Source organism: Dendrobium catenatum, unplaced genomic scaffold, assembly GCF_001605985.2.
Source record: "Dendrobium catenatum unplaced genomic scaffold, ASM160598v2 fragScaff_scaffold_699, whole genome shotgun sequence".
Classification (NCBI taxonomy): Eukaryota; Viridiplantae; Streptophyta; class Magnoliopsida; order Asparagales; family Orchidaceae; genus Dendrobium; species Dendrobium catenatum.
The window spans coordinates 1,017,709-1,038,380 of NW_021319161.1; the positions used below are offsets into that span (position 1 = coordinate 1,017,709).

Genomic DNA, 20,672 nt, shown 5'->3' on the forward strand with positions numbered 1-20,672 from the left:
AAAATTCTATGTTCAACTTAGCATGCATCTTTTTGAGTTTCCTATATGTAGTATGTATTTTCTCAGAAACTTCAAATAACTCATTATAAGATAAATCATATACTTCCTCTTGATCTGAGTGATCAAGATTATCTTCCATTAAGCACAAATTCGTGACTTCCTCCACTACATTTATTTTAGATGAATCTAATGTAGAGTCCACCCAGAATGCTCTCTGCAATCTTTTCTTGCTCTTTCTTACATTGGTTTTCTCCTCAACCTTCTCCTTGCTAGGATTAGCTTTGAGATTTGGGCAATCAGATTTTATGTATACATGGTTCCTGCATTCATAATAAATTACTTCATTAGACATTTTTTGCATTTATGTGGAACTTACCTTTATTCCACTACTGACGTCTATTTTGCTTTCTTGTCAGGAAACTTTTAAATTTCCTCATCATGAGCATAATATAATCTTTAGTCTTAGGCTGTGACTGATCACTTCTTGATTCATCCACTTTCAACGCAATGTTTTTCTCTTTTCGCTTGTCACTTGCATCAATCTATCTTTGAGTCACTCCTTGCTCGTAAGCAATCAATGATCCAATCAGATTATCAATAGAATAAATAGTTAGGTCTTTAGATTCAGATATGACAACAATATTTTCATCATAAGCTGTAGGTAAATAAGAAAGTATTTTATTGATTTTATCAAAATATATTAATTCCCTACCTAAAACATTCAATGAAGTGAATATCTATGTACAAATGAGTATACATGCCATTGATTGATTCATTAGATTTCATATGAAAAAGTTTGTAGTCATATAATAGAATGTTTAATCTAGACTATTTCACTTCATTAGTTTCTTCATAAGTTATGCAAAGTTTATCCCAAATTTATTTTCCTATTTTACAAGTTGAGACTCGTATATAGTCTTCCAACTTAAGTGCATAGAAAAAGCAGTTTAAACATTTTGGATTTAAATGAGCTATTTCTTTTTTCTATTGTCCAATCAGTAAACGATGTTTTAGTTCTAACACCATCAACAAGTCTAGTTGGTCTAGTGTAACCTTCATGTACTAAAATCTATAGGTGATCGTAAAATGATTGAAGAAAAATATACATGCGAGTTTTCTAAAAGTTGAAAGGAATGTTATCAAATAGTAGTGGTCTAGTGATCGAATATCCTTTAGGTGTATTACAGTTTCGAAAAGAAGTCATGATATTTTTCAAAAAGTTATCTAAACCTTAATTTTTGAAAGTTGGCTCTGATACAATTTGAAAGTTTGAATAGGTTATAAGACAAAAAGATTTGTCCCAAGGCTAATCAAGAGGGAGGTGAATTGATAATTTAAAAATTCTCTTGGTAAATTAGAAAACCAATTTTAGATTTTATCATAATTACTAATTTTCTCCAAATTATTTTTCCAACCACAAAATTAAAACCTATAGAAAATAAAAATGCACTAAAAGTAAAGAGAAAAATACAAAATTTTATAGTGGTTCGATCCAACTAGACCTACGTCCACTCCCTAAAGACTCCCTCTTTAGATATTGCATTATACCAAAGTGACTCACTTTTTACTCCCACAGTAAGGTGAAGAAGCCTTCACAATAACCTCTCTTCCACAAACCCCGGTGCGATAGAGTACCGTTGCCCTTTCTTACCCTCCTGGTGATGGTAGAGAATTGACATTCTTTCATATCATCTTGGTGTCGGCAGAGTACCTGCATCCTTTCAAACCCTCCTGGTGTTAGTAGAGTACCAGATTCCTTTGAAAATCTTATTTTAATAGTCTTTAAGAAAGTAGGGAAGAGCTTTGAAGAACAAGCAAGAGATCCTCACCTTTGCGCAACTCTGTGAATCCCCTCACAAATCCCTCTTAAGAGATCTCTTGCTTATGATGTATTTCTCCCTCTTTGTGTATGTATCTATTTACTTTGCCTAAATTTATTTATAAGAGTTATGTTGTTTCTTGATTTTTAAGTTACTAGAGTAATATTGCAGCTTAATTTTTAAGTTTAGATTTATTTCTGCTTGATAAGTAAGATATTGTTTATTGAACTTAATGAACTATTAATTGTAGCACAAAATGACTCATTTCCTATATGGAGTTTAAAAGTTCGAATAGGTTGTTGGACCAAAATATTTATCCTAAGGCTAACTAAGAGGGGAGTGAATTGATAATTTAAAATTTATGTTAGTAAATTAGAAAATAGATTTTAGATTTTATCACAATGACTAATTTTTTCAAAATTATTTTTCTGACCACATAATTAAAACTTACAAAAATAAAAAATATAGTAAAAGTAAAGACAGAAAAATATAATATTTTAAAGTGGTTTGATCCAACTAGACCTATGTTGACTCCTTAAACACTCCCTCTTCAGATATTGCACTATACCAAAGTGACTCATCTTTTGCTCCCACACCAAGGTGAATAAGTCTTCATAATAACCTCTCTTCTTCCAAACCCCAGTGCAGTAGAGTACCGTCATCCTTTCTCATCCTTCTAGTGATGGTAGAGAATCAATATCCTTTCACACCCTCTTGGAGTCGATAGAGTATCAGCGTCTTTTCACACCCTCTTGGTGTCAGCAGAGTACTGGATTCCTTTGATAATCTTCTTTCAAGATTCTTTAAGAAAGTAGGGAAGAACTTTGAAGAACAAGCAAGAAATCCTCACTGTTGGGAAACTTTGTGAATCCCCTCACAAATCCCTCTTAAGAGATCTCTCACTCTCCAATCCCAAAACACTCTCCCAAACACTCTCGAAGTGCACTTTCAAAAGAAATTCAAATTAGGAATTATGTAGTCAGTTTTTAGGACTCTTAAATATGAAAGACAAGAAAAATCGTCCATAAAATTGAAAATTTCAATTTGACCCTCTTGGATCGTATAGTACGATCATACTTCGTACGTATGAATAGTTTAAAAAATCCTTGTACGACCCTGGACGAACCTAATTTTATACTCTATCAGTCGTATGTATGAACTGTTAAAAAATGTACAAGTCGTTAGGTACAATTCTATATGAATACATTTCATATAGTGGTCGACGTACTGTACGATATTTATTTCATATAGTACGATCAGTTTAATCAAGTCATGCTTCATTTGGTACGGAAATGGATAAGTCCATTTATTACTATGGACGTCATATATATGAAACTAATTTTGTATAGTACAAATAGTTCAAAAAATTTACCTGTTTGTATGAAACGAACTAGTATGTACCCATTTCATACTCTAGACGTCATCTATATGAAACCCATTTTATACAGCACGATCAGTTAAAAAAATAGTGTGTTCATTCGGGATAAACTGGTACGTATCCATTTTGTACTCTGGACATCGCCTGTACGAATGTAACTTTATACAGTACGAACAATTCAATCAAAAATTTCTAAGTCATGATTTGATTAGCTTCTTTCGGGAGGAACACTCAGGATAAATCATATAGTATGTTTCAAGAATCATACTACACAATTATTTTTAAAAATATAAGTTTTGACTCACTCCTCTTATGTGTGTGTGCACGATTACCCAATTATAATCACACTCTCTCATACTAAAAAAAATAGAAAAAGGTACATACTTCAATTATAAGAAATCTTAATCTAATCTGTCTTGAAGTCTTCGACAGTTTGAAGTGTGATTTTCCTGAAATATTAGTACACACAAACAACATAAATGCGATTTTTCTAATATGTGTTAGGAGAAATAATAATCAATACACTAATATTTTAGTATCATCAAAAACTCATATGATATAAAAGCATAGACTTGAAAACTAAGTTGCAACAGAGTATTTTTGGAAGAGCTATGCGAACTAATAGATGAGCATATACAATTGAGTAATGTAATTAGAAATATTTTGTCAAATCTTTTAATTAATAATAGCTCGTCCGACGATGAGATGAACATACCAAGACCGATGTTCAACAAATGTTACATTAGTGAACAATATGTAATTGATTTGTTTTTTAGGCATCCATTACGTGTCTACAACTCTTTAAGAATTTAAGAAAATGGGTTTCATCAATTAAGGGAGTTGTTAGAAAGTCGTTCTCTACGTCATCATATAAAAAATGTCCTAGTGAAAGAGCAATTGGCTATTTTTTCTATGGGGTATAACGTATGCACCTAGTTACAGATAGTTGTGCGAGTTTTTTCAACATTCTCTTGAAACTATTAGTTAGTATTTTATTATTGTCATGTGTGACATAGTTTCATTATTTAATGAATTTATTACAACGCCTAGTGCGGAGTCAGAATTCCACCCTTATGTACATTTGAATCCTCATTTTTATCCATTATATAAGAATATATTAGGAGCTATTGATGGGACTCACATTCCAGCAATTGTTAACATAAACTTACATTCTTTTTGAAAAATTTCAATAACATTATCACCTGATGAAAAACCAAATTAACTAAATAAAAATTATAATAATGGTGATGAGAATTTAATCAAATCAATATAACACAGACCATAAATTTTTCAACATGTAATTTAAAAAAAAATAATAATAAATGAATATTAGAATGAGCATGCTAGAATTTTATAGTGGTTCGATCAAACAATGACCTACGTCCACTCCATAGAGTTCTCCACTCAAAGAATTACACTAACTCTTAACGTCTCTTATTTAGCCCCCACAGCATGGTGGAGAAACCCTTACAAGAATCACTTCTACCAACCTGGTGCGGTGAAGAACCAAAACCCTTTTCACCCTCGTAGTGAGGTAGAGAACCTTGGAAGCTCTTTTTACTCTCCTAGCGAAGGTAGCAAACCTTAAAGCTTTTTCACCCTCCTAGTGAAGACAAAGTACCTTACAATCATTTTTCACCCTCCTAGTGACGACAGAGAACCTCAAACTTTGACCATAAAGCCTTTCTTCTTGAGCAGCCCAAGTAAATCCACAGAGCCCTATGGACGAATCATAGTGCAAGCTTGATTAGAGCGACCATGTAAAACCCCACATTACTTCTCCCTCTAAAAAACCTCACCTTTTCCTTCTCCACTCTCCGGCCAAGATCACTCTTTGCTCTCTCCTAGAATACCTTCAACAACCGATGCCTCTCACTTAGATAAATATTAAGAAAAGCTTTAAATACAATGTCTTTAAAAACCTTAAATTTTTAATTCAACTGAAGTGTATCATACAACATGATACATGATTGTATAGTTTGATTAGTTCAAAAACCATATAATGTCTAGTATGATAGAACAACACCAAAATGAAGTGTTCTAAATATGTTTATCAATCATATTATATGATATGGAGGTCGTATAATACAATTAGTTTAATTGCATCTTGATCATACAAAAATATTTATTGAATGATTGAAAATCATCCCTAACAATCATCCAATATGATTACTACATATTGTATGATTAGTTAAAAAGTATGGTTTTGTCTAGGACAATCATTGGGATAAACGCTTTTCGTCTAGCCTTTCATATAATATAATCAATAACAGATATTACGATCGATCAAATTAATTAAGCATTAATTTGATTTACTAATCAGGTGATTAGATTAAGTAAGATTTTAAATATCATACTATATGATTAGTTTATAATTCAAAATTTTAAATACTTACTTTATTTTGATTGGTGGCTAGGGTTACTATTTTAAACAGATTGTATAGTACGATTAGTTTAAAAATATTAATTACAATTTTTGTCATATTAACTTATTTCAAAAATAATTGATCATATAATACGATTTGGATTATATAGTACAATTAGTTAAAAATTTTAAAAATTTATTTCTCACTCCTTTGTGTGTGTTCAGTCGCCAACATAACATACACCTTTTGTAGGAATTTGACTGAAGAAATTAAAAATAAATAAATAAAAATTACAAACTATTGTCAACCATATTCATATTATGCCAAACTTTAGCCCTTAGTCTTCTTGCATGGTGTATAATGTACTTGAAATATTAGTGCACACAAAAATTATGTGTAATATAAAATAGTATGAGAAATCATGGGATCCTATATTGTAATAGGTATACTAATGAGGAACCTACCAACTTATAAATCTAAACAATCAAAGACTCATGTCACCAATCAATGATCAGTATTTGAAGAAATTTCACACTTAAAGTCTACTTAGGAAAATATTATACTTATAATCTCATGTAAAATTATTGGTACATATAATTATATGTACTTTATTTCTTGAGATTTCTCTTTTAATACAAGCAAGCATTTCAAGAACGTCATGCAAATCTATTCAAGACAAGGGGGAATATTAAATATTTATTTTGGTTGATATCATCTTTCATGCTAAGATCCTTAAATAAATATTTAAAATTATAAAATATAAACCTCTTTTAAAAATATTATCTAACTCTTCCTTGTAATAATGGGGGTATTTTGAATATTTATTTAGGTCGACATCGTGCTTCGCATTGAGAGCCCTAAATAAATATTTAAAATCACTAATGATGTTATCACTATATAAATGCTGGGCAAAATTGATACCTTTAAATAAGCAAACATATGATTATTACAAAAGTGAAAAATTCTTTTTTAAATTTCTCAAAATTCTGAAGTTAAATTGAGAAGACTTTTTAGTCTAACAAACTTAATAAATCAAGTTTTAAAAAAAAAGACACGAAATATTATAGTACAAATCCAATGCTTAAGCAGGTATAATTTCATGCTTGATAAGCCCAAATATGCCCGAGTCACTAATAGCTTTATCTACTCAATAAGTCATTATAGCTATAATAGGAAAAGAAACCCCTATTTTCATCAAGCTCGATGACAAATACTAGAAGTTTAGAGCTTATCAAACTTGATAAGTTAGAACAGTTTAGGTTCAAAAGAAAATTCATAGTTAATAAATGGATTTGAAGCGGAATCGACATGAAACTCAATCAACTCAAAGGCACCAAGCCTTAATCAATATTTATATCAACTTAAAAGCATTACTTTCTTCAGTAAGTCTTCTAAGTATAAAGTAAATACTGAAGGAGCTTCTTTTCTTCCGTATGTCCGACACTCTTTCCTAGCGTTGAGGTGCTTGAGAGTTGTGCTGAGAGAGCTATGATGCTTGATGATGCAATACTGTGGCATTGAATGTTTTTTCTATTTTCACTAACAGTGATGACATAATAGAGAAAGTCAAATGAGGGAATGATAGAGTTTGCTATTTGGGGATTGTGATTAACTAGAAAATTATGTGAGTGATGAGTTTGGCAAGAAATTAATAAGGGATAAAATGAAATAAAAATATATAATTAGATAATATTATAAAATAAAAAGTAATTTTAATTAAATTATACATAATAATATAATATAAATTAATAAATATTTATGATGAATTTTCATTAATATATATTATACTTATAATATTTAAATAAATTTAAAATGTATTGCTCAATAATTACTATATCTTTCAATTATAATAAACATAAATATTTATATTAAATTGTTCATCATCTTCTAATGAGAAATAATCAATATTTAAATCAATCAAGGATTTTTTACATACATAACATCTCAAACTATTAAAAATATATATTCAACGTCTAAAATATCATATTTACTTATATATCACCTAAATAATATTCCTAACATTTGAAATACCACTATGTAATGTTCCCGTCAAAACCTCTCCCCGACCTCTCTGCGAGCCAGTTCATGTTCCCGTGCAAAAGCTTCTCCAGCAATCGTGGCCTCTTCTTCGCTCGTGTAGGTAGTGTCACCTTCTTCCCGCGTGAAAGTTTCACCTTCTCGTAATACTATTTCTTCTTCCGAGTGAAAGTTTTTTCCTTCGTGCGAAACCTTCTTCGCTCGAGCACGTGTGAAAATTTCTCCCATCCATTCATGTTCCCTATATTTAATCGTTGTTCTTACTCAAATTGAATTTGAATACATTGCCATATGAATTATCTTGAGGTTTTGTTCATTGGTTTGGTTTGGTGTTTACATCATTTTCCTACTAAAAGATGACATTTTGAACATCTTCAATTTGCAGAGTTTTATTTAGTGCTTGCTTTGGTGATTATCTCTAGGTTTTGGTGAAAATATACAATTGGTTGCTTTTAAGAGTTTGGACAATTTAGTATTACAATTTTCTGAATTGACAGGAAAATGTAATTTTTGTTCGCTTTGGCTAACTCATTTTGATTCACTTTTTTCACTTCATATAACTCTTTAATTATATGCACACACAAAAATGAATTAAAGCCTTTTTTGCTTCATTGTCCTCAAATTTGGTAGATATTGGAGTGAGGTGCAGGGTCAGGCTCGAATGCAGTATGTGGGTGGAAGTAAAAAAACCTTAAAGCTTCAGAGAGATGAAATTAGTTTGTTGTGCTAAAAGAACGAGTTGAAGAACTTTGTCATTGGCTAAGGGGTTAATCATTCGACTTGCACTATCATGTCAATGGAACATCACCTAAGAATTACATATTGGTCTCAAGCGATTAAGATGTAGTTGACATGCTTGACAATTCTTATGAAAGGAATAGAATTGAGGTGGCGATTTGAGTGAAATATCACGAGGAACATATGTCCTAATCACAAACTAAAATGCATCAATTCAGCTCAAAGATAGGAGAAAATAATGATATTGTAGTAGATGATTTGTGCGATGAGTTCTTTATACCTTAAACTGATTAGCCAAATAGTCTATGTGTTGGTTTTTGGTTAGAGGATTCCCAAAGTTTCAAGCAAGCAGTTAGGTCTAATGCAATTTTATAGAATTATATTATAAAGATAAAGGCCAGTGACAAATCCAGAGTAATTTTTACTTGCACATACAAAGGTTGCCCATGGAGAGTATGTGCCTCATTGTGTCCTAATGAGCTCTCCTTGGAAGTTAGAAAAATATATTCAACTCATTTATGTCCTGGGGTCATAGAGCTGGAAATAAGCAAGCTACTACTACTAGGGTAGCTCATGAAATCAAGGACATTATAAAGAAAAATCATGATATCATGCTAAAGGGTACTAAAAATAACTTGGAGACAGGTTACATATTATCATTGTCATATATGAAACTTTGGTGTTCAAGGGAGTTAGCAAGAGATATAATGTCTGGACCTGTCGATGATAACTATATGTGGGTTCTTATGCTGAGGTCTGAGTTAATTAATAGGAATCCTGGCTCTCAAATTACATACATGTGTGACATCAAAACAAATGCATTCAAGTAATTCTTTGTTAGCTTTAAAGAGTGTATTGATGGTTTCATTACTAGTTATAGATATTTAATTGGAATTGATGCTTGCCACCTTAAATCAAAGTATCTTGGCATACTCCTATCCGCAAATTGTTTGGATGGCAATAATGGCCTCTACAAAATAGCGTATGCCGTTGCTAAATCAGAGTCCAATAAATCATGGGAGTGGTTCTTGAGAAACTTGTCGAAAAGTTTTGGTTGTGAAATGGAACAATTAGCCTTCATATCCGACATGGAGAAGGACCTTGGTGAAGCCATAAAGCTTATTTTCTCAAATACCAAGCATAGAGTGTTCATGAGGCACCTATGGAAGAATGTAAAAAAACTATTTCATTGCGAAGATGGAAACAAGCTTTAGAATTTGGTTTAGACGGCCACAAACACTTACAAGCTACATGATTTGTATATGAAAGTTGAGGAGATCTTCAAAATCAGCCTACAAGTTTACTCTTACTTGAATTCATTGTTGTACAAGTGGTCTAAGGCGATATTCTTAAAACACATTAAAAATTACTATAATGCAAACAACATGTTTGAGTATTTTAATGCATGAGTTGAAGAAGCTAGAATTAAGCCCGTAGTTGATTTGGTAGACATGATTAGGGCAAAGCTTATGGAACAACGCTCTCATAGAAAGATTAATTGTGGCTCTTGGAGAGGTCAACTAGTCCCTCAGGCGGAAGAGTATATTCCCTCAGGCGGAAGAGTATATCAGAGATATCACAAGGAAAGAACATTTTATAATTCACCAATCGACTTCAAGCAAAGCTGAAATTGAGAGACTTCATGAAAAGAACAAGGTGGACGTACATAGAAAAGAAGGATTGTAGTTATGGATTCTGACAATTAAGTGGTCTACCTTGTATACACAGTTCTGCATTCATTGGAACGAGACAACATACCTTATGACATATGTATGTTGATGATCACTACTGCATGTTTAGGTAAGTTACTTGCCTTGTTCAATTGCCACTTATTTGCCGCCTGTTTGTTACATTAGTTATCTTAAAAAGTTTTTGTTTAATGATTAGATACAAAATGACATGTAATGGTACAATCTCAACACTACCCGGGAAGGATCTGTAGGCTGCAGTCAGTGATGGTGAGGTAGTTACAATGCCAGCTTCACTTTGACCCCATGGTAGAACCCAAAAAAGGTGATTTAAGAATTTCTTAAAAATTGGAAAGAAAACAAAACTTGGACATGTGTAGTCACTGTAACTTATGGGCCCATCATAGAAGCACCTGTAAGAATCCATTAAATGTTGTAGGTGACAAGATTATTTCTGATGAAAAACTGCCTACTACATCGACTGCTAGGCCAAAATTGAATATATGTCTTCCAAGCCACTGCAGTTTTTTGGATTGATAGAAAATAACTTGAATGCAAGCAGATTTTGACAAATTTTTTTGAATGCTAGCTGATTTCTGAGAAATAGTAGTTTTTTTTTTAAAATTACATTTATTCAGTCTTTTGAGCCTTAGCATTTACGTTTATTGACTTAGAATTGTATTATGTAGCTTTCATTCCATAGAATCTGAGCACAATTATTTTGATATTCTGTAGCATTCTAATTGACATAGTAGAAATTGCATTACACCAAGGTATTGCTATATTCTGTAGCATTCTAACTGGTGATGCGAGGAACTTTTATTACGTCCTCTGACCGAACGTAGCTCTACATTCGGTCAGAGGATTGTTACTCGATTTTTGCTTGGTATTTGGTCGGTATTGCTAGGTATTCTTTAATAATAACGAGGAATACCGCTCTATGAAGATCAATACTAAGCAATACCGAGTAATCCCAAAAAATACCGAGTTTTTGGGATTACTTGGTATTGCTTGGTATTGCTCGATATTACTCGGTATTTTGTCTTCACATAATGGCATTTCTCGTTATTATTAATATTGCTCGGTATTTACTCGGCATTTCTCGTTTTGTGCCTGCGATCTTAGTGCCGGCCGAACGTAGCTCTACGTACGTTCACCGGACCAAATAAAAATTCTGTTGCGAGAGGGTTGACAATTTTCACTACTGCTCTAACATAGTGTCGTTGCCAAACTGCAATTTAGTAGAGATTATAGAAGCCTCTATTTTGCTGCTATGTGCTTTCCAAGTTATTCAACATTTCATAAAAGAAATGAATATACTAGTTCAGTACAAAGGACTGTAATATGACAAAGCAATCATATTGCTGTTCAAACAAATTTTCCTTGTTTTGTTACTTACAATCAAACAAAATTTTCAGACTCAGACCCATTGACAAAGCAGTCATATTGCTATTCATTCAAGAGATAGAACACATATGTTACATTGACTCAAAGCTTTATTGATTAGCTCAAAGTTACATTGATTCAAAGTTATATTTACTCACAGTGATTGCTACAATCAAAATTAGGATAAGCACTATCACAAACAAGATTTTTATTTGTAGAAGCTCCGCTCTAACTGAAACAACATGAGTTATGCTGGCTTTGACAACATTTAAACTTCTTCAGTAATCCATATCATACGCTGATTCATTAAATTTATCACACCATCGAAGAAAAAGACAATCATCTTCTAATCTATTCTAGGGGCATATGTAAAAATTTCTTCCACCACTACGCGATTTGTATGATGTATATATTGCATATTTCAATTATCAATGCTAATATATTTAATTACTTAGGTTTTTAATTAGCATTGCCGAGGAACTTGAACTCATTGTAGAATGATTTTATGACTTGGGATGCAATAACAATAAATCTTCAAAACAAAGAAATAAAGTAGCTCATTAGTTAATCAAGCTTTCAATTGCTGCCTAATACTCAAAAGCATTTCAAATTCAACCTAAAACTGTTGCCTTGGCATTCAATCAAACAACTTACGTCCATCTCTAAATTTCCAAACACAGCATAGAAAACAAAGACATGAGAACACAATCAGCAAAACTATTCGACATGGAGAAGACGAACAACAACAACAACAAATGAAGACAAGATCAATCGGAAAAAAAAAAACCATAAAATCCAGTTGAGTTGGTCCATGCATCGAGTTGCAAACCTTGCCAAGCTAAGAAGATCCAGATGCACAAAGTGGTCAGACAAGAAGAAATAAATGGAGAAGGCAATGACTTCGGATGGGGAAGACAATCCTCATACGAACGAACAAAAGATGGTATGTGAATTTCTAACGAGGGCTTAACAGATTGTTTTAAAAGATAAAAACAAAGATTTTATGTGGTATATTAATAAATATAACAGTTTGGATATTAAATATGTATTTTAAATTATTTTGAGTGTTATGTATTTTAAAATCTCTTAAATCAAACATTTAACAAAATTTCACACAAATTTCATATCGAACAAGAATCGAGCTTTTTATCAAACATATTCATTAGCGTTAGATGATATTGTTAATGAACATAAACGAGCTGACTATATAATTATTCAAACTTATTTATTAAAATATAAAATATTTAAAAAATAATCAAATTTCTTTAATTACTTAATTAAAAGACCATACACAAGTTATAATTAAGGCAGCCTCAAATAATTTGTCGAACAATCGATTCGTTTACAACCCTAATCATTAGTGGACCAAGTTGCAATTTTAAATTTTTTTTTTCAAAATTTCACTTAAAAATTTATAATTTTGTATGCTCCAAAATATTCTAAAACTAATATGAGCATATATCACCCTCCAGTTTGGCTTACTATAATTTCTTTTCATGCAACAGACATGGAGGCCAAACTTCAGACATCTAACAAAGAAAAAAAGGGTAATTAGTTGCATTTTCAATGCTTGGAGATATGTTCTCATTAGCTGCTGTTCCAGCATATTAGGGCAACTCGCAGCAACAAGAAAGCACATAAGCAAACATCATTAAGAAACAAGCAATTAGAAGGCCAATAAAATAAAAATAACAGTTCCTATATATTTCTTTCTGCTCACTTTTTTTTCCATATATATATTTCCATGAAGAAAAACGAAAAAGAATAGAAAAATAAAAATAAAAATATATGACAGCTTGACACAATAACAAAAACATTTACAAGAGGTAAGGACAGGCACTACCGTCACATGAAGATAAGACAAACTATGGCAGGACTGAATTGGCTAAGCCCATGGATGCTGCAACTTCTCTTGAGAAATCCTCTGCCTGTGCCTGTTCATCAGTAGGTACTAAGTTATTAGCTTACATAAACAAATATTTTGATTGGGATATCTTGAACTGATTTGGGTCATAATGGACTTCATATTCATTGGATTTGCTTTTAGATGAGTGCAATATAATTTTTTATTAATTAATCATATATTGCATTAATCTCAAAAGGAATTTTATGACTATAAAACTATTTTGACACCAAAATGATCAATATATCCCAATACTTTTAACCGCCCAAAAATCTATATACCTGAAGGCGATGCAACAAGTACATCAAGAACAGATGCACAAATACCTGCAAATATAAAATAATCAGTGTCATATCAATTATTCATAGGAAAATTGGGTGGGGATATGCTAACCAAAATTTATCAAATTTGTGTAAAATATGGATTATCAATCAACTATTATATTAGACTCACCTCAAAGCAAGTTCAAAGATTTTAAAATTCATAATGATAAAAATTTGATCAGATTATCCTCACCCAATTTTTTTCCCTATTCAATAGTAGTGCCAAACATTTGTAAAAAAGGTCATTCTAACCAAGTAAAACAGTAGCAACACACGAGCAACTGGATACCGCCACAAAAATCGAGTGGCTTTAACAGCGCCAGAGTCCAAAAGAATTGCCGCTCTTTGTAGCTAGAGAGTCACATTGGGCAGTATTAGACGAGAAAAAAACATAAAATAACTAAGAGGAACTGAATATTAGAAACCTGTATGCTTGCTGTAGCCATATGTCTATGGTGTAATGGAAGAGGCCTGCAGGTCAGAAACCGGTACGATAGAAAATATTTAGAGTTAATTTGAATCACCAGTTAAGGGAAAAAAAAGCAGGAAATTGACTGATCTTATTTGATGCTTAAAAAAATAATAATAATTAAAAAAAAAGGAAATTGACTTTTAAAAAAAAGCTGTGGTTTTGTTGATAAATGATCAGTTAATTCTATTGCTTGGAACAATTTTACGACTTTTAAATGCACTTTCTATTTCCAGGTTTCCTAAGCTAAATAAAGATTCTAGGAAAATGACATAATGGCGAGAAGTAAAAACTAATGAAAATAGATGAAATGAGGATGCTTAGGTGGATAAGTGGCTTTACTCTTAGAGACAAGATACAAAATGAGTACATACATGAAAAGGTTGGAGTAGCTCTAGTGGAAGATAAGATTAGATAGAGTCACCTTGCATGATTTGGTCACATAAAATGAAGGCCTTCCGATGACTCGGTTAGGAAATATTAGAAATGTCATTTCTTTTAAATATAGATGAGAATTTTGACTTTTAATAGGACACAATGAAGAAAAATGATTCATGTAGCCGAACCCATATAGTAGGATAAAGGCCTATTGTTGTTGTTGTTGTGGGTGAAGTATAACTTGGGTTCCCTAGTCTGAAAAAAGATAAAATGGGCCAGCCATATCTTGCTAATCCACACATTCAAACGAGGAAGTATAGAATGCATGAATTCTAATAGGAAATACTTGGTTCACAAGTAACCCTAAGGGAATACTTGAGTTCGCAAGCAAACCTATCACTAATTGGAAGAAAACAGCGAGAATAACGCAAAATCTGGGCGAAATCAGCCACAAAATGATAGTTTGCAATCAAAGAAATAAATCAAAGCACACACGAAAGCAAGATACAAGTGATCCTCAATTCGAGAGGAGGATCATCTCTCCCAAATCTCTAGACAAGAGAGTCTAGAGCCCTCGCACCAAGAAACCCTAATTCCCAATTAATCAAAACATGAAAAACTCCCTAATTCCCTCATGCACTTTAATACAAATTGTTTCCTAATTAATTTTCCCTCCCAAAGCTTGAGCCGCCCCACCCTTTTCCCTTTTGAAAATTATTTGTTGGATGGGGCCCACCTAATAGGTGGAAAGGGAGGAAGGAGGCGGGCTACTTCCGCCTCTTATAGAATTGTTGAACCGGTTGGGCCAGTTCAGCCAGCATAGGCGTACATTACCGCCCTCCTAAAGAACCACCTTGTCCTCAAGGTGAAAATTCGAAAACTGTTGTTTCGTCCTCTCGTATGGCTCCCACGTGGCCTCGTAGTCAGGAAGGTTCTTCCATTGGATCAACATTTCCTTAGTTCCATCATCTTTCTGGCGCACTCCCATTAGCTCTAAGGGTTCCAAAACCACTTCTAAATCCTCGGTAAGTGTTGCAGGTAGATCGGGGTTGGTTGTGTAGTCACCGATGGCCTTCCTCAACTGAAAGACATGAAAAACCGGGTGTATCATCGCCGATGGTGGTAATTTCAGTCGATATGCCGCCGCCCCAATCATCTCCATCACTTCATAAGGCCCATAGTACCTTGGAGACAGCTTTTCATTCCTTCTGTGGGCAACTATTCTCTGCCTATATGGTCGAAGTTTCAAGAACACCTTCTCCCCCTCTTTAAACTGAATGTCCTTCCTATGCCCATCCGCTTGTTTCTTCATAATTTGCTGAGCTCTCAGTAAATGCTTCTTCAACTCCTCTAGCACTCGATCCCTCTCCTCCAAGTATTCCTGTACTGAAGAAACGAGAGTACTGCTACTCCCAAAGTGCACCAAGTGTGGGGGATCCCATCCGTACAACACCTTGAATGGGATCATTTGTGAAGCAAAATGAAAAAATGTGTTATACCAGTACTCCGCCCATGATAACCACTTAACCCATAGCTTGGGTGTCTCTGACACAAAGCATCTCAGGTATGTCTCCAAGCTCCTGTTGACTACTTCCGTTTGGCCATTCGTCTGTGGGTGGTAAGTTGTACTCTTCTTTAGAACTGTCCCCAGCAGTCTAAACAACTCTCTCCAAAAATGGCTGAGGAATACATTGTCTCTGTCTGATACGATCGCCTCGGGTACTCCATGTAACCTGACCACCTCCCTGATGAAAGCTGAAACCACTGTCACTGCTGTGTAGGGGTGTCGAAGGGGAATGAAATGTGCATACTTGCTTAACCTGTCCACCACCACCAAGATCACCATAAACCCCTCTGAGCGGGGCAACCCATCTATAAAATCCATAGATATCTCCTCCCACACTCTGCCCGGTAGAGCTAACGGCTGTAGTAGTCCTCCTGGTGACATAGCTAGGTACTTATTTCTTTGACAGATCTCACATCTGGCGACCATTTCCTCTACATCTTTACGCATCCCCTTCTAATACAGTTCCGCCGCTAGTCTTCTGTATGTCTTCTGAATGCCTGAATGACCCCCCACTGCGCTTCCATGAAACTCCTGGGGTAAGTTTGGGATGTGGATCGAGGTTCGAGGCATCACAAATTTTCCCTGATATAGTAGTTTATCTCCCTCCAATGAATACCCTGGGTGGCTACCCTCTTCTTTCAGTAAATCTGACCTGATCTTTTCCAAACCTTCATCTCTAGCACTTTCCTCTCTGATGGCCTCCCAGTTCAGCATCAACGGAATAGATAGTGCCACTGTCTGCAGCTCCCCCATGCATCTGGACAAGGCATCTGCCGTCTTGTTCTCCACTCCAAGCCTATACTGGATCTCAAAGTCATACCCGAGTAACTTGGACAGCCACCTTTGATGCTCCTCTATCACCATTCGTTGTTCTAGCAGGAATTTCAAGCTTCGCTAATCTGTTCTGACAATAAAATGTCTCCCAAGGAGGTAGGGCCGCCACTTCTTGATGGCCAACATGATGGCCATTAATTCTCTCTCATAAACTGATTTCAGCCGGGCTCTAGCAGTCAATACCTGGCTGAAATAGGCAATGGGCCTACGACTCTGCATGAGCACTGCACCCATCCCGTACCCTAATACATTTGTCTCCACAATGAAGGTCTGAGTGAAATCTGGCAAAGCTAGGACTGGCACCATAGTAATCATCTTCTTCAAGCTCTCAAATGCTTATGTGGCTGCCTCCCCCCATAAGAACCCGTCCTTCTTCAACTGCTCAGTGAGTGGCCATGCTATGGAGCTATACCCCTTAACGAACCTCCTGTAGTAAAAAATCCTCTCAGTTCCTTCAGATTTTTCGGCACTGGCCACTTTAGCAAGGCCTCAATTTTGGACTGATCTACTGCCACCCCTTCTTTTGATACCACATGACCTAAGTACTCTACACTGGCATGTGCAAAGAAGCATTTTTTTTAAATTAGCCCTCAGCTGGTGCTCCTGCAGTACCTCTAATACTCTTTTCAAATGCTCCCAGTGCTCCTCCTCTGTCCTGCTGTAGACCAGGATGTCGTCAAAGAATACCAAAACAAATCGTCTGAGATAAGGTTTGAAAACCTTATTCATAAGGGCCTGGAAAGTAGCAGGGGCATTTGGTGAGACCAAAAGGCATCACCAGAAACTCATAATGTCCTTCATGAGTTCTAAAGGCAGTCTTGGGTACATCCTCCTTCATTCGGATTTGATGGTAACCTGATTTCAAGTCTATCTTGCTAAAGATCACGGTCCCACTCAATTCATCTAACAGCTCGTCAATGACTGGTATTGGAAATTTGTCAGGTACAGTTTTCTTGTTGAGTGCTCTGTAGTCCACACAAAAATGTCAGCTGCCATCCTTCTTTTCCACCAATAGAATGGGGCTAGAGAAAGGACTGATGCTAGGTTTGATGATCTTTGCCTCCAGCGCATCTCTCTAATCAACCTTTCTATTTCATCGGTCTGGAACTGAGGGTAGCGATAAGATCGTACACTGATGGGCGCCACTCCCTCCTTCAACACGATGGCATGCTCCTGCTCCCTCTGCGGTGGCAATCCCTGAGGTGGCTGAAACACCTCTTGAAACTGCTGAATCAACAGCTGAATGGAGAGGGGTAGGTCTCCTCCCTCCTCCAATCTCTCTCCCTCCAAACTGTGCAGCTCCACCAAATACCCTCCGCCCGCTAACTGAATGTCTTGCACCATCGTTTTAAGAGATACCAGGGATTTGGAAAGCCCCGCATCTCCCTTAATCACTACCTTCCTTCCATCCACCGTCAACTCCATCGTGAGTGCTCCCCAACTCACTTTGGTGTTTCCCAAAGTTTGCAACCACTTCATCCCCAGGATGACGTCTGTGCTCCCAAACTCTAATGGAAGAAAGTCTTCCCTTACTTGTATCCCTTAGATCATCAGTCGCACTCCTCTGCAAATCCCCTGGCCTTTCTCCACCTTCCCCGTGCCCATCATCACTCCGTAACAGCCGGTGTCCACCAATCTCACTCCCAGTTGGTCGACGACCTGGGTGGAAATGAAATTGTGAGTGGCCCCACTATCAATCAGAACCACAACCTCCATGTCCTCTATCTCTCCCTTCACCTTCATGGTGTGATTCGTGGTGAATCCCACCACTGAGTTCAGGGAAACCTCAACCAGATCCAAGTGTAGCTTATCCTCCATCTCTTCCTCTATGTCCTCCTCACCTCCCTCCTCAGTTTCCTCGTCATCACAGACGATGAGAACCTGAAGAGTTCGGTCCTTGCACCGATGCCCTGGCATGTAATTTTCATCGCATCTGAAGCACAACCCCTTAGCCCTCTTCTCCTGCATCTCTTTCTCCGTCAGTCGCTTGAAATTTCCCCAGCTCCCTCTTGTCTTCTCCTTGGTGGCCTCTCGGCTCCCTCCTGTTGTAGGACCTTTAGGTGCTAGATTAGTGGTCGTCATCCTGTAAGTACCCCCAGTGCTGCTACTCCCGGCTCCCCTCTCCAAATTCCTCTGATTTTCCACCAGTTGGGCCAACTTCATGGCCTCCCCCAAGTCACGGGGCATCAAAACCTTCACTGCTACTCGGATCTCTGCCTTCAACCCTTGCATGAAATTTTCCTCCAATACTATATCTGAGAGGCGCTCCACCCTGCTAGCTAAGTGCTCAAACTGCTCCCGGTAATCTGCTACTGATCCCTCCTGTGTCAGAGCAAAGAACTGCTCATAGAAGTCTACTCCCCGATCGGTTTGGAAACGCTCTATTATGCAGTCTTTGAATTCCCTCCAGTTCCTGATCGGCCTCCTCTGGTCTCTCCACTGAAACCACGACAGGGCTTTCCCTTCCAAGTGCAATCCCGCTGCTGTCATCTTCTCCTCCTCTATCAACCCATTAACGGCGAAGTACCGCTCTACCTTGTAAATCCACCCATACGCATCTTCTCCTTCAAATATGGGCATTTTCAACTTTCTCACCTTCTGGTCTCCAACATTTCCCCTAATTCTTCCATAGTTTCCCCTCTCCCAAGTGCTAGGTGCACCCCAGTTTTCCCGGTCTTCCCTTGCTCTACCATAGCCCCAACTCCCTTCAAAATCCCCCTTTCTTTCTTCAAAATCCGCGACGGTCGTAGTATCCCTCCTGGCGTTCCTCAAATCCTCCTCTTTCTTCCCTCTGAAAAAGTCTCCATATGAGGTCTTCTTCCTTCTCCTTCCACGATCTCCACCTCATCTTCCACCCTACGGATTTCAGAATTCTTACTCTTTCCTTCCATCCCTTTTGCCATTGAAGCCGCTGTTTGATTTTGAATCTCGAGCATTTTCTTCATCATCTCTTGGAGGTCGGCGACTTGTCCCTTCATGGAAGATATCCTTTCCTCCACCGTCGTTTTCATTTGATTCATCTCCCCTTCAAGTCTTTCTTCCAAGGCATCCACTTTTTTGGCTGCCATCAAAATTTGGCATTTGTAGATTCACAAAAATAGGATTTTGGAGTAAAAATCAGCAACTTTTTCCTATTTGAAGCGAAAAAAATGCTGCTGGGATTCGTTGAAATCAGCACTCCACCGGTCACGAGACATGCTCTGATACCAATTTGATAGGAAATACTTGAGTTCTGTTGACCAACAGATAGAGAACAAAAAAAAAAACTAAGCCAAATCCCAAAAAATTAGGAAGAAAATCCGACATACCTCGTATAAGACGACTCAGTTCAGCTCTCTGAAATTCCTACTGAAATTCCGCCGAGGAGCTGTAGGTTCGGCGCCGCTCACGTCAAAACCTCCACAAAACCTGCGACGACGGCCTTGATTTCGCTCCTTCTCACGTCATTAAATACCCAAGCGAACGAAGCCTTCGGGGCTATTCCAGTTCGCAAGCTCTTTGACTCCCGTAGCTGCTTCCGACCTCCTAAGCCCACAACTGAAATCCCTCATAGTTCCGATCTTCTCCTCCCTCCTCCGATCAGAGTCTTTCTCGACTCCAAGCCACAGCCAAAGCTCTAACGTCTCCTCCTCCATTTCCCTGTGCCGACGCCTCTAGCCGAGCTCCGTCCCGACCCTGACAGGATCTCCCGAGCTGTCCGACCACATCCCGAGCCACCTCCACATCCCGCCGTCGTTGCTTCCAACAGAGAGAGAGAGAGAGAGAGAGAGAGAGAGAGAGAAGCC

At 36.4% G+C, this 20,672-nt stretch overlaps 1 protein-coding gene across 2 annotated transcripts in view; it reads right to left on the reverse strand.

Annotated features, from left to right (window-relative positions):
* Positions 1 to 12,950: 12,950 nt before the first annotated feature.
* Positions 12,951 to 20,672, reverse strand: part of LOC110094320 (golgin-84) — a 45,396-nt gene continuing 37,674 nt past the window's right edge. Inside the window, exons 18-21 of one of the 2 annotated variants that reach the window (XM_020819525.2) lie at positions 14,065 to 14,110; positions 13,892 to 13,990; positions 13,598 to 13,642; positions 12,951 to 13,347 (exon numbers count right to left, since the gene is read on the reverse strand). In XM_020819525.2, coding sequence (XP_020675184.1) covers positions 13,279 to 13,347; positions 13,598 to 13,642; positions 13,892 to 13,990; positions 14,065 to 14,110 — 259 coding nt within the window. In that variant the 3' untranslated portion in view covers positions 12,951 to 13,278. The remainder of the gene's footprint in view (positions 13,348 to 13,597; positions 13,643 to 13,891; positions 13,991 to 14,064; positions 14,111 to 20,672) is intronic. The other variant, XM_020819526.2, reaches the window with a different exon arrangement.